The following is a 15,297-nucleotide window of genomic DNA, read 5'->3' as shown; positions in this document are numbered from 1 at the left end:
TCTGTCTGTCTGTCTGTCTGTCTGTCTGTCTGTCTGTCTGTCTGTCTGTCTGTCTGTCTGTCTGTCTGTCTGTCTGTCTGTCTGTCTGTCTGTCGGCTGCCTGCCTTTCTGTCAGCTGCCTGTCTGTCTGTTGGCTGCCTGCCAACCTGTTTCTCTGCCTGTTTGTGTGTCTAATTGGAAGTGAGTGCATGTTTATTGCAGTGTCTCTGGGAGTCTTAATGCTGAAGCAGTGACTTTCCTCCCCTGGCTAAAAACAATGGAGTCAGCAGTCTTCAGTCTCTGGCCTGTCAATGGAGTGATTGCAATCACACTCTCACTATCACTGATGCAGAGACACTCACATAGATTTCCCTTGCCAGCTTTCACTTTCTAATTTAAGACCGGCGATTTGTGGAGAGAGAGACTCAAAAAGAACCTGAAGACCCGGTGCATCTTGGAGAGAATTTTCAGGCAGCGAATGTCATTACGTCACTACTGGAACGGAAGAGCCGGTGCGCTGCACTGGCATCATCATCATCATCAGCTACAGCGCAGCGGCAGAGCGGTAGCGGAGGGAGCCCAGACTCTCTCATCTCCACTGACTCCTTTAGATTCTACATGTAAACACGGATCACTGGGGGAATTCTAGAAGCCACAACGCGACATCAGACAGCAGCATAACGCCCTGGCGAGGCTCCCAGTCAGCGGAAACCTGCAACAATGTCTTCGTCTGTTAGCGAGACAGAGGAGGTGCGCGTCTCGGCGCTGACGCCTTTGAAGTTGGTGGGACTGGTGTGCGTGTTCCTGGCGCTGTGCTTAGACGTTGGAGCCGTGATGAGCCCGGCATGGGTGACCGCCGACGACCAGTACTGCTTCTCACTGTGGGAGGCGTGCTGGAAAGCAGCGTCGTCTGAGATCTGGCAGTGCAACAGCACGCTGGAGGCAGGTGGGTGAGAGCCAGTGGCGCGGCCGTCATCTGTAGCCTAACCAACTAATTATAGCGCAGGATTCACCTTGCATTGTTTGTGGTTATTGGTTTCCATTCATACATAGTCTAACCTATGATAATATCGATGCTCTAAAGAGGGAATTGAGAGGCTGGTGTATAGTCTGCATAGGTGCAGTAAGTTGTGCCTTTACGGAGATTCAGTTAAGTCCTGTCGCCATGACAAAGCATCTCTTGTGGGAGTCTCTCTCTCTGAGCCCGGTGCTCCTTTCTCCTCCGTCCCTCCGTCATTTGTTTGACGCTGATTTCCACAACCACCTCTCCGCTCCCTGGCCGGCCCACACAGAACGCCTGCTTCTCTTTTACGTAGAAGACAGTCTATGTTTGTGCTTTTATTTACTAAGCAGACAGGCTAATTTTAGGATTTGATTTGGATCAGCTACTCTTCCTGGGCTCCAAACAGACCAGAGCAGCTCGAGGACAGAATGACATCTGTTTAAAATCAATGTAGAAATACACAAGTACCTGTGCTGTAAACCACTCAGGACAACCATATGATTTTACATAGACCAATTATTTAGGTCAGGTAGGGGAGGGGCGTTGGGTTGTGAGGTGTTGTTTTAAAGATGTTTTGCTTGGTACATTTTTGATGGAGGGGGGTTCCATGTAACCATGGCTCTATACAATATTGTCTGGTGGGGCAGGCATGTCAGTCAGAACTATATGTTATTTGATGATACAGACAATTTTGTATTTTCATCACAGTAATATTTTATCATAAAAATAAGAAGTGACACAGTCAGTCTTTCATCTACTTTAAGCCAAGTGAGACTGGAATGCATCTTGTTGATATGAGCCCTCTGTTCACTGTGAAGGGTAAGAGGTGCTGCTCTGTTCTGGGCCAGCTGCAGCTTTCCTGTCCTTCTTTACATCTCTCCTATGTACTTCTTTACATCTCTCCTGTCCTTCTTTACATCTCTCCTATGTCCTTCTTTACATCTCTCCTGTCCTTCTTTACATCTCTCCTGTCCTTCTTTACATCTCTCCTGTCCTTCTTTACATCTCTCCTATGTCCTTCTTTACATCTCTCCTGTCCTTCTTTACATCTCTCCTATGTCCTTCTTTACATCTCTCCTGTCCTTCTTTACATCTCTCCTATGTCCTTCTTTACATCTCTCCTGTCCTTTTTACATCTCTCCTGTCCTTCTTTACATCTCTCCTGTCCTTCTTTACATCTCTCCTGTCCTTCTTTACATCTCTCCTGTCCTTCTTTACATCTCTCCTATGTCCTTCTTTACATCTCTCCTGTCCTTCTTTACATCTCTCCTGTCCTTCTTTACATCTCTCCTGTCCTTCTTTACATCTCTCCTATGTCCTTCTTTACATCTCTCCTATGTCCTTCTTTACATCTCTCCTATGTCCTTCTTTACATCTCTCCTGTCCTTCTTTACATCTCTCCTGTCCTTCTTTACATCTCTCCTGTCCTTCTTTACATCTCTCCTGTCCTTCTTTACATCTCTCCTGTCCTTCTTTACATCTCTCCTGTCCTTCTTTACATCTCTCCTGTCCTTCTTTACATCTCTCCTATGTCCTTCTTTACATCTCTCCTGTCCTTCTTTACATCTCTCCTGTCCTTCTTTACATCTCTCCTATGTCCTTCTTTACATCTCTCCTGTCCTTCTTTACATCTCTCCTGTCCTTCTTTACATCTCTCCTATGTCCTTCTTTACATCTCTCCTGTCCTTCTTTACATCTCTCCTGTCCTTCTTTACATCTCTCCTATGTCCTTCTTTACATCTCTCCTGTCCTTCTTTACATCTCTCCTGTCCTTCTTTACATCTCTCCTGTCCTTCTTTACATCTCTCCTATGTCCTTCTTTACATCTCTCCTGTCCTTCTTTACATCTCTCCTGTCCTTCTTTACATCTCTCCTGTCCTTCTTTACATCTCTCCTATGTCCTTCTTTACAGCTCTCCTATGTCCTTCTTTACATCTCTCCTGTCCTTCTTTACATCTCTCCTGTCCTTCTTTACATCTCTCCTGTCCTTCTTTACATCTCTCCTGTCCTTCTTTACATCTCTCCTATGTCCTTCTTTACAGCTCTCCTATGTCCTTCTTTACATCTCTCCTGTCCTTCTTTACATCTCTCCTGTCCTTCTTTACATCTCTCCTGTCCTTCTTTACATCTCTCCTGTCCTTCTTTACATCTCTCCTGTCCTTCTTTACATCTCTCCTATGTCCTTCTTTACATCTCTCCTATGTCCTTCTTTACATCTCTCCTATGTCCTTCTTTACATCTCTCCTGTCCTTCTTTACATCTCTCCTATGTCCTTCTTTACATCTCTCCTGTCCTTCTTTACATCTCTCCTATGTCCTTCTTTACAGCTCTCCTGTCCTTCTTTACATCTCTCCTGTCCTTCTTTACATCTCTCCTATGTCCTTCTTTACAGCTCTCCTGTCCTTCTTTACATCTCTCCTGTCCTTCTTTACATCTCTCCTATGTCCTTCTTTTACATCTCTCCTATGTCCTTCTTTACAGCTCTCCTGTCCTTCTTTACATCTCCCTGTCCTTCTTTACATCTCTCCTGTCCTTCTTTACATCTCTCCTATGTCCTTCTTTACAGCTCTCCTGTCCTTCTTTACATCTCTCCTGTCCTTCTTTACATCTCTCCTATGTCCTTCTTTTGGTCTCTCCTATGTCCTTTTTACAGCTCTCCTATGTCCTTCTTTACATCTCTCCTGTCCTTCTTTTACATCTCTCCTATGTCCTTCTTTACAGCTCTCCTGTCCTTCTTTACATCTCTCCTATGTCCATCTTTACATCTCTCCTCCTGTCCTTCTTTACATCTCTCCTATGTCCATCTTTACATCTCTCCTATGTCCTTCTTTACATCTCTCCTATGTCCATCTTTACATCTATCCTGTCCTTCTTTACATCTCTCCTGTCCTTTCTTTACATCCTCCTATGTCCTTCTTTACAGCTCTCCTATGTCCTTGTTTGCACCTCTCCTATGTCCTTATTTACATCTATCCTATGTCCTTCTTTACATCTCTGCTATGTCCTTCTTTACAGCTCTCCTATGTCCTTCTTTTCATCTCTCCTATGTCCTTCTTTACATCCCTCCTATGTCCTTCTTTACAGCTCTCCTATGTCCTTCTTTACATCTCTCCTGTCTTTCTTTACAGCTCTCCTATGTCCTTCTTTACAGCTCTCCTATGTCCGTCTTTACAGCTCTCCTATGTCTTTCTTTACAGCTCTCCTATGTCCTTCTTTACATCTCTCCTATGTCTTTCTTTACATCTCTCCTATGTCCTTCTTTACATCTCTCCTATGTCCTTCTTTACATCTCTCCTATGTCCTTCTTTACATCTCTCCTATGTCCTTCTTTACATCTCTCCTATGTCCTTCTTTACATCTCTCCTATGTCCTTCTTTACATCTCTCCTATGTCCTTCTTTACATCCCTCCTATGTCCTTCTTGCAGCTCTCCTATGTCCTTCTTTACATCTCCCTCCTGTCCTTCTTTACATCTCTCCTATGTCCTTCTTTACAGCTCTCCTGTGTCCTTCTTTACATCCCTCCTGTCCTTCTTTACATCCCTCCTATGTCCTTCTTTGCAGCTCTCCTATGTCGTTCTTTACATCTCTCCTGTCTTTCTTTACAGCTCTCCTATGTCCTTCTTTACAGCTCTCCTATGTCCTTCTTTTTCAGCTCTCCTATGTCCTTCTTTGCAGCTCTCCTATGTCCTTCTTTACAGCTCTCCTATGTCCTTCTTTACATCTCTCCTGTCTTTCTTTACAGCTCTCCTATGTCCTTCTTTACATCTCTCCTTCTTTTACAGCTCTCCTATGTCCGTCTTTACAGCTCTCCTATGTCCTTCTTTACAGCTCTCCTATGTCCTTCTTTGCAGCTCTCCTATGTCCTTCTTTACAGCTCTCCTATGTCCTTCTTTACAGCTCTCCTGTCCTTCTTTACAGCTCTCCTATGTCCTTCTTTGCAGCTCTCCTGTCTTTCTTTACAGCTCTCCTATGTCCTTCTTTACATCTCTCCTGTCTTTACTCTCCTATGTCCTTCTTTACAGCTCTCCTATGTGCTTCTTTACAGCTCTCCTATGTCCTTTCTTTACAGCTCTCCTATGTCCTTCTTTACATCTCTCCTGTCTTTCTTTACAGCTCTCCTATGTCCTTCTTTACAGCTCTCCTATGTCCGTCTTTACAGCTCTCCTATGTCCTCTCATCTCCCTATGTCCTTCTTTACAGCTCTCCTATGTCCTTCTTTACTACAGCTCTCCTATGTCCTTCTTTACAGCTCTCCTATGTCCTCTTTAAATCTCTCCTTGTCTTTCTTCTTTACAGCTCTCCTATGTCCATCTTTACATCTCCTATGTCCTTCTTTACATCTCCTATGTCCTTCTTTACATCTCTCCTGTCCTTCTTTACATCTCTCCTATGTCCTTCTTTACATCTCTCCTGTGTCCTTCTTTACATCTCTCCTATGTCCTTCTTTACATCTCTCCTATGTCCTTCTTTACATCTCTCCTGTGTCCTTCTTTACATCTCTCCTATGTCCTTCTTTACATCTCTCCTATGTCCTTTCTTTTTACATCTCTCCTATGTCCTTCTTTTACATCTCTCCTATGTCCTTCTTTACATCTCTCCTATGTCCTTCTTTACATCTCTCCTATGTCCTTCTTTACATCTCTCCTATGTCCTTCTTTACATCTCTCCTATGTCCTTCTTTACATCTCTCCTATGTCCTTCTTTACATCTCTCCTATGTCCTTCTTTACATCTCTCCTATGTCCTTCTTTACATCTCTCCTATGTCATTCTTTGCATCTCTCCTATGTCCTTCTTTACATCTCTCCTGTGTCCTTCTTTACATCTCTCCTATGTCCTTCTTTACATCTCTCCTATGTCCTTCTTTACATCTCTCCTATGTCCTTCTTTACAGCTCTCCTATGTCCTTCTTTAGCTCTCCTATGTCCTCCCTTGCATCTCCTGACTACATAACCAGGCCATAGTCCAGATCAAACCAGAGCAGGACTTGTTTGGTTGAATGTGGTGTTAAAAAAAGCAGAGCATCTCGATCAGACAGTCCTCAAATATTTACTTTAAAATATGTATTTTTCTTGCCTCAGCCATGTTCCTCCCACCCCTGTGCCTGGCTTGCAAATTCACCTCCAGGTGAAACAGTTGAGCTTTACGAATCCGTTTATCATCTAAAACTAGAATATGGACAGTTCCAGAACGGCTAGATGACACACGGAGGAACTCTTTGGGGAGGGGAACCTTATTTGCTCATTAGAGATGAGCTTTGGGAAAGGCGTGGGATTTTTCCACGCCAGCTCACCAATCCAGCTGGGGCTTTTTTACGTTCCGCTTTTGGTTTCTAGAAATTAGTCTTTGTTGAATTCCCCGCACGTTTGCCCTCTTCCAGACAGCCAGCAGCATAACTTTGAGCAGCAAATTCCCAGTGGGGCAAATGCCTGGAGATGAGTTACTAGGGCAACTGGGTGCTACATTCACACACTTGGTTTAGATCTGATGGGGTCTCCTTTTCCCCAGAGGGCTATGAAGGGCCTGACTGAACCCCTCTTCTGAGCACAGAGTCCTGTCAGGTCACTTTCACAATTATACATTTCCTCTTTTCACATTTGTCTCCATTTCTCAGACATTTTGTATAAATAGTTTATCTAGATTTTATTCCGTTTCTGCAGTTGTTTTATGTTGTTATCTGGTGTAATTTACACATTTTTAGTGCCATATATTATATTTTTCAGTCTCGGCTCTAAAAATGAATATGTTGATGTTCTTGACAGTATATGATGTTTCAAAATTATTCTCATCCACTGAAAGTGCAGCCTGGACTCATCCAGCTGTGGCCTGTGGCAGGCCTCTCCATCTCCATCTCCCCATCTGTCTGTCTCTCTCCATCTCCATCTCCCCATCTCTCTCCATCTCCATCTCCCCATCGTCTGTCTGTCTCCTCTCCATCTCCCCCGTCTGTCTGTCTCCATCTCCGTCTCCGTATCTCTCTCCATCTCCATCTCCCCATCTGTCTGTCTCTCTCCCTCTCCCTCTCCATCTCCCCATCTCCATCTCCCCATCTCTCTCCATCTCCATCTCCCCATCTGTCTGTCTCTCTCCATCTCCATCTCACCATCTCTCTCCCTCTCCATCTCCCCATCTGTCTGTCTCTCTCCATCTCCATCTCCCCATCTCTCCATTCCTACCATCTCCATCTCCCCATCTGTCTGTCTCTCTCCCTCATCCCTCTCCATCTCTGTCTCCATCTCCCCAAATCTCTCTCCATCTCCCCATCTGTCTGTCTCTCTCCATCTCCATCTCTACATCTCTCTCCTCATCTCACATCTCCCCGTCGATGCTCTGTACTCGTCTCCGCTCGTCCGATACTCACAATCTAACTCCATCTCCAGTCTCACGCCATCGTCTCGTCTCATCATCCCTAATACTCTCAATACATGTCCCCGATCTGCGTGTATGTCACGTCTGTCCATCGTCCCCATAACTACTCTCGCATCGTCCCCGATCGTCAATAAGTCTGCTGCTGTCGATCTCCACATACTCTAATCATAAATCTACATCTCGCGTGTATATCCAACTGTCATCACGATATACTCTCATATCTCGATCTCCATCTCCCCATACGGTCTCATCCATCTCCATCTCCTCATGCTCCGTGTACTCATCTGTCTCTCTGTCGTCTACTAAGTCTCCATGTCTCCGTGCTACATCATACCATCTCTCTCCATCTCCCCATCTCTCTCCAGTCTACCATCTCCCCATCTCTCTGTCAGTCTAACATCTAATAATATAGTCTAATAAGATATCATGCTCCCATGTATGTCTGCATCTGTCGTGTAAATATAACAAATATCCGCGTCGCTATATACCAATATCATATAATAAAACTATCTGTCAGTCGTCGCTAATATCATACATCTCCGCCATCTCGTCTGTTTGATGTGTATATGTCCGTCTCCCAGTCTCTCGTCTCTCTCCCATCTCCATGTCCACATCTGTCTGTATATCTCCCTCCCATCTCCCCGTCTGTCTGATCATAGTCTCCGTCTCCGTCTCCTCCGTCTCCGTCTCCCGTCTCCCGTCTCCCCGTCTCCCTCTCCATCTCCCGTCTCCGTCTCCCCGTCTCTCTTGTCTCTCTCCTCCGTCTTTACGTTTCTCTGTCTCTCTCCTCTCCGTCTCCCCAGAAATCTCTGTCTCTCTCCATCTCCTCTACCCATATCTCTCCTCTCCCTCTCCATCTCCCCCATCTCCGTCTCTCTCCCGTCTCCTCCATCTCCCCATTTCTCTGTCTCTCTCTCCTCCTCTGCCATATCAAATGTCCTCTCCTCTCCGTCTCCCCCATCTCCTGTAATATCCCGTCTCCGTCTCATATCAATCTCTCCTCCGTCTCCCTACCCCCAGTCTTGATGTAAAATGTATGTCGTCATTGTCTCATAAAGTGTCAGTGTGCCGTGTGGTGTGGATTAATAATAATAAATAATAAGATATGCCGTGTAATGGCAGCGTATGAAATATCAGTGTGCACGTGTGCCCGATGTGCGTGCGTAAAGTGTAAATGTGGTGTAAGTGTATCGCGTTAATAATAAAAATAATGCAGTGTGATGTGTGTACGTAATAAGATGTGCAGATGTAGTAGCGTAGTAAATAGTACATAAGATGTGCGATGTGTGTCAAAATAACGTTATGTCACAGATCATATAGATGTCTGTATCGTGTACGCCATGTGATGTAAATAGCAAGATGTGCCCAGTGTGCGATGTGTGTAAATATCAGGTGTGCGGACATTGATGTGCGGTATGTCAAGAGATATGGAGTGTACGTGTGCGTGTAATGTAATAAGTAATATGTCGTGTACCGTCTGTGTCAATGTGTTGACAGGTATGCGTCTGTGCGATGTACTGCTAAATCTCCGATCTCCCCGGTTTCGACGATAATATGTCAGGTGTCAGCGTCTTCGGTTATCATCGTGATCCCCGTCTTGATAAATATTCAATAATCTATCCGTCCCGTCTCCGTCTCTCCTTCTTCATCTCCTTCTCCCTCTCCCCTCTCTGTCACCCTCTCCCTCTCCCGTCTGTCACCCTTCCGTCTCCCTCTCCCTCTCCTCTTGTCTCCCTCTGTCCCTCTCCTCTCAGTCTCCCATCTCTCCATCTCTGTCTCCCTCTGTCTCTGTCTCCTTCCTCCATCTCCCATCTCCATCTCCCCATCTCTCCATTTATCTCTCTCCATCTCAAATAAAAAATCTCTGTCTCTCTCCGTCTCTAAAAATAATCCTATGTCTCAATCTCGGATATTAAATATTAAAAATCTAAAAATCTCCGTCATCTAAATCTCTCTCCGTCTCCCCGTCTAAAAATCATCCGTGGACATGAGTCTAAAAAATAATCTCTTAAAATATAAAAATAAGTTCTCCTCTCCTCCTCCCTCTCCCTCTCCGTCTCTGTTTCTCTCTCCCTCTCTCTCCATCTCCGTCTCCCCAAATCTCTGTCTCTCCGTCTCCCCGTCTCTATAGCGTCGTCTCCCCCGTCTCAGTCTGTGATAATGTCCGCCGTCCCCGTCTAGATGTATAAGATGTGCCGTCTCCCCCGTCAATGTGTCAGATAATCCGATCTTTTGGACAACAGTCTCATACTCGATGCTAAATAACGCGCTGCCGTCATCTAAAAATACCCATGTAATGCAGATGTAATGTGCGATGTCATCATCTATGTGCCCAGTGATCGTAAATAATGATAAGGTATGCGTGTTAGTGCTGTGGTCGTAATAAGATGTGCAGTGTACGTGTCATAACGGTCGTAGTCAATAATAAGTGTGGACAGCGTTGTGTCAAGTGTAAGATTAATGCGTTCAGTGTGCAGTGTCGTAAGAACAGTAACGGCGTGTGTCATGCCAGATGTAGATGAGTGTGCTGGTCGTGGTGCAAATGATTAGTAGCAGTGTGTAAAAATAGTCCGGGTCGTAAATGGTAACAATATCAGATGTATCGATACTGTGAGTGTCTCAAATAATATGTGCATCATCTTGTAATGATGTAATGTAAAATAATAAGTAGTACTGGAGTGTAATGAGCGTGTAATGGTGTGTAAATAATGAAATAATAAGATGTCTTTATGCGTCTAATGAAGTGTATAGATAAATGCAGCAAGTGATGCGTAATAATGTCAGTGTGCAGATCTAAGATGTGATGCTGGTCATCATGGCGTAAATGTCATAAGGTAATGCGGTGCACATGCGATGTATGTGAAAATAATGTCATCGGTGGACAGTATAACCGTGTATGTAAAATAATAAATAACGGCGTAGATGTAATCATGTCCGGATATAAAGTGTCGATAAGATGTAAGAGTAATCAGTAGCGGCAGTGATGTAATAAATGTCATAGTAAGATGCGTCACAGTGCAGTAGTGATCAATAATAATAAATAAATCGTAGCGTGATCAAGTACAATGAGACAGTGCGCATGATATGGTGTATGTATAATAAAAATAACGTAAGTGCTTGCGCAGTGATATGTAAATAAGATTACATACTGGGTAAGATGTAGTGTGTGGTAAAAATAAGATCGTAAGATAATAATGTGAGTGTGTAATAGTAAGGTGTGCACAGATAATGGCGTAGTCGTAATATTAAAGATGTGCAGATGATTAATAGTTATTAATCAGTAATGTGGTCTTGGCAGATATTGATGGCGGTGATAAAGAAGTGTAACAAGTGATCGTCAGCGTGTGTAGTAATAAATATAAGTCATGCAGTATAGATAATATAACGGTGTGACGACATAAGTGTAGGTTGATATGTGAGTGTGTAAAAAATGTACGCGATAAGTCGTATGGTGTAAAAAATAATAAGTGTGCAGGTGTAATGGCGGTGTGTAATAACAGTAAGATGTACTTAAGATGTAATGGTGTAGTAATATGTCGATCGCCAACGTGCAGTCTAGATGTGTAAATAATAATAGGTAATACTGCCCAGTCTTATGTGGATGTGTGGCGTAATGAAGTGTCTGATAATGTGATGTATGTAAATAATAAGTGTAAAGATGATATTAGCGTTAATAATGATAATAAGATGTGCGATGTAATGGAGTGTGTAAAAATAATAAGAGTACTGCATGTGTGATCAATTATGTAACAATAAGGTAATAAGTGTAAGATTAATGTTAATAGGTGTGCGCAAATAATAGGAGCCGCTGGACAACGATAATGTCGATGTAACGATGTAATGCCCGTGTAATAAAAATAATCAAGATGTAATACCGGACATAAGGTGTGAGTGTTAGCGATGTGTAGCATGTCAGGTGTGCCGTGTATGTGATGTACGTGCATCTGATGTCACCGTCTGGCGGTGTGTAATAAATAATAAGATGTAAGTGCCGATAGCCGTGATGTATAAAAAGATCGTGCTCCCGGAGGTCTGTGTGATGTGTGTAATGTCGTCATCACCGTCTGGTGTGTAGTGTAATAAAGCCGTCTGGCTCCCGGACATGTGATGTAGTAAAATAAGATCGTGCTAGGTGTCGCGATGTGCATGTCATCGTGTACGGTTGTGCGTGTAATACACAGATGTGCAGTGTGTGTGATGTACATAATAAAGATGTGACACGTCGTGATGTGCACATCGTCTGCCCGATGTGCAGCCGAGTGTGTGTCATGTCCCGGGTGTGCGTGGGTGTGAGTGTGTCATGATGCGTGTAGTGTGATTAATAAGATAAGTGTACAGATATCGATGTCATAAAAATAAGTGTGACCGTCTGATGTGTACTGCACATGTGCGATGTAGTGATGTGAGTGTCACTGGATCGATAATATGTCATGTAGGATGTATGTACGTACTGGCCACGGTGTATATTGATGTCATCAGATGTACCTGATGTCATGTGATGTAATAATAAATAATAAATATAAAAGTATGTAAATAATAAAGTAATAAGTAATAAATAATAAATAGAAATTAGTAATAAAATAATAAATGTTTTAATAAATAAAATTAGTAAATAAATAAATAGTAATAGTTATTAAGTAAATTAGTAATAAATATAAAATGTTTAATTAGAAAGTTTTAATAAGTAAATAATTTTAATGATAAATTAGTAAGCAAATAAGTAATTAATTAAAAATGTTAGTAAAAAAATAAATGTTTTAATGAATTATTGAAAATAAAAATTAGTAATGGAAAATAAAATATGTCAAAAAGTAAAATTAAACAATTATGTAATAAAATAGTAAAATGTTTACGAAATTTTATTAAATAAATGAATTAGTAATAAGCAAATTAATTATTAAAAATGAACAGTAAAAATAGTAAATAAATAATGAAAATAAATTAAAGTAATGGAAATGTTTATCAAAAAAGTAAATTAGTAATACCAATTAAAAAAATTTTTAGTAAATAATAAAAAAAGTAATAGTAGTAATAGTAAATTAGTAAAGTTATAGTAAATAATTAAATTAAAAATAAATTAATAAATTAAATATCCAATCTCTAAAAGTAAATAGTAGCCTAGTCCATCTGTTTCTAATAAATCCCTAGTAATCTCTGTCTAATAATTTAATGTCTAATAGTAAATCCGTATCCGTAATGAATTCTTAATGAGTAAAGAAATCAATGAGAATGTATCCCTCTGTAGAAAATGAGATTAATCCTCCTCAAATAATAAAAGTAAATCCCTCCTCTCGTCTAATAAAAGTCTCTGTAGTCTGTAAATCTAATAAAGTAAATTAGTAATCCCTCCTCTAATAAGTAAATGAAATAGCATAAATAAATTAGTAATAAATAATAAATGAGATTATAATGGTAATTAAATTATGATTAGTAATGTAAATAATGAAGTAAATAATAAAATGAGTAATAGTAAAATAATAAAAATAAATTAGTAGAAATAATAAAAAGTAATTAGCCAATAAATAATAAAATAATGTAATAATTAATAATAATAGAGGCAATAAGTAATAATAATAAATAAGTAAATAGTAATAAATAAATAATAATTAAATAAATTTGAGCAATGGTAGAATGAAATAATAATTTAAGGTGTAAAAGTGTTTAGCCAATAAATAGTAAATTATTAAATAATACTAATAAATTAGTAATAAATAAAATGTAAATTAGTAATAAATAAGTAATAATTATTAAATAAATATGTAATAAATAATAAAAGTAAATTAATAAATAAATATGTAATAATAGATTAATTAAATATGTTAATGAGGTAAATAAGTAATAGAAATTAAATAAAGGTAAATTAAAATAAATTAGTAATAAAATAATAGTTAATTAAAAGTAATAAATAAATAATGAATAATAAATAGTAATAATTAATAAATAATTGAGTAATAAATTATAGATAAAGTAATAATGATTTTGTCGAATAAATAAGTTAATGAGTTAAGTAAATAATGTATGTGTATGTAAAGATGTAATAAATATTAGTAAATATTAGTAATCTTGATGTCTCTGCCTATTCCATGTCCCCAAATAAATAATAGTGTTTTAAGTAAATTCTTAATTGTAATAAATAATCTAAATAAATCCCCATAAATCTGTTCTTCCTCCAATAAATATCCCAGTAATCCCTGTCCATATCTCTGTAAATAATGTGTAAAAATCTCTTAGTAATCCTCTAAATCTCCCCATCTCTCTTTCTCTCTCGCTCTCTTTCGCCCCCCCACCTCTCTCTTCCCATCTCTCTCTCTCCCCCATCTCTCTCTCGCCCCCACCTCTCTCGCCCCCATCTCTCTCTCGCCCCCACCTCTCTCGCCCCCACCTCTCTCTCTCTGTCTCCCTCCCTCTACAGGGTGTGTTTGTGTGTTTCAGACAAATCAGTCAGTGGAAACCGTAAGAGACCATTTTGTAGAGAGAGAGAGTTTATCCCATGTTTAGACCAGAGGGGGTTTTCTGTAATGACGATTCTGCCAATTAGAAATTCAATTAAAATTCTAATAGTTTAATGACAGCTCTATCTCTTCTGTAGATCTCACTATCTGATTCAGTGCTAGTCCAACTCCAGCACACACACGCACGCACGCACGCACGCACGCACGCACGCACGCACGCACACACACACACACACACACACACACACACACACACACACACACACACACACACACACCACACTCTCCAGTTAATGCATGACCAATCCACAGTGATGTGCTGCTGCTGTTTATCCCCCTCTATCCTTCCCTCCTTCCCTCCCTCCTCCATCCCTCCTTCCGCCCACCTTTCCTCCATCCCTCCTTCTCTCCCTCCATCTCTCCTTCCATCCATCCATCATTCCCTCTATCCTTCCCTCCTTTGTCCTCCATCTCTCCTTTCGACCCCCTCCTCATTCCTCCCTCCTTTCATCATCCCTCATCCCTCCGTCCACCATCCCTCCTTCCCTCATTTTGAAAATCCGTCTCTCCATCCCTCATTCCCCCTCTATCATTCCCTCCTTTGTCCATCTCTCATTTTAAATCGTTCCTCTATCATTCCCATCCTTTGTTAGTAATCCATCTCTCTCCTTCCTACCCTCCTTTCCTCCTCCTCATCCTAATAGTCCTTTCCTGCATCCCTCATTATCCTCCCTCCTCTATCCCTCCCATCCCTCATCATCCCTCCCCTCCGTCGGAATCATTCCCTCCTTTTCCCTCCGTCTCTCCTTCCCTCATCCCTTCCTCCGTCCATCATCATTCCCTCCTTTGTCCCTCCATCTCTCCTTCCCTCCCTCCCTTCCTCCATCCCTCCTCCTTCCCTCCTCCCTCCCTCCCTCCCTCCATCCCTCCTGCATCCCTCCCTCCATCCCTCCTGCATCCCTCCTCCTTCCCCTCCTTCCTCAATGGAGGACAGGATCATTCCACTACTATGTCAGGATGTGTTTAAAGAGCCTGGCTAGTTTGACTGACCTATTTTTCAGACTTTCTTCACACTGGTGAATATTTCATGTCAGACATGATTCGCTGCGGTGCGGTCGGGGTCGGTCACTCCGTGTGGTAAGGATACCTAGCTCTCTTTAAGGACAGGCAGATTGGGATCAGGCAAATAATATCCTCTTCTCTTTGCTCCTCTCCAAATCCTCCCCTCTCCTCTCTTCTCTTCTCTTCTCTTCTCTTCTCTTCTCTTCTCTTCTCTTCTCTTTTAATCTTCTCTTCTCTTAAATAAATAATAAATAAATAATAATCTAATATCCTAAATATAAAATAATAATAATAAATAATAAATAATAAATAAAATAAATAATAATAATAATATAATAAATATTAGTAATAAAATAATAAAATAAGTAATAATAAATAATAAATGTAAATAAAAAATAAATAAATAATAATAATAATGTAATTAATAATAATA

At 41.0% G+C, this 15,297-nt stretch overlaps 1 protein-coding gene across 1 annotated transcript in view; it reads left to right on the top strand.

Annotated features, from left to right (window-relative positions):
• The first annotated feature begins 385 nt into the window (after positions 1-385).
• Positions 386-15,297, top strand: part of LOC124024992 (transmembrane protein 47-like) — a 27,197-nt gene continuing 12,285 nt past the window's right edge. Inside the window, exon 1 of the mRNA XM_046338698.1 lies at positions 386-925. Coding sequence (XP_046194654.1) covers positions 700-925 — 226 coding nt within the window. The 5' untranslated portion in view covers positions 386-699. The remainder of the gene's footprint in view (positions 926-15,297) is intronic.

The sequence above is a fragment of the Oncorhynchus gorbuscha genome, unplaced genomic scaffold (genome assembly GCF_021184085.1).
Source record: "Oncorhynchus gorbuscha isolate QuinsamMale2020 ecotype Even-year unplaced genomic scaffold, OgorEven_v1.0 Un_scaffold_2110, whole genome shotgun sequence".
In the NCBI taxonomy this organism is placed as follows: domain Eukaryota; kingdom Metazoa; phylum Chordata; class Actinopteri; order Salmoniformes; family Salmonidae; genus Oncorhynchus; species Oncorhynchus gorbuscha.
Note: the sequence above shows the minus strand (reverse complement) of the source record. Positions and strands in the feature narration are given on the sequence as shown.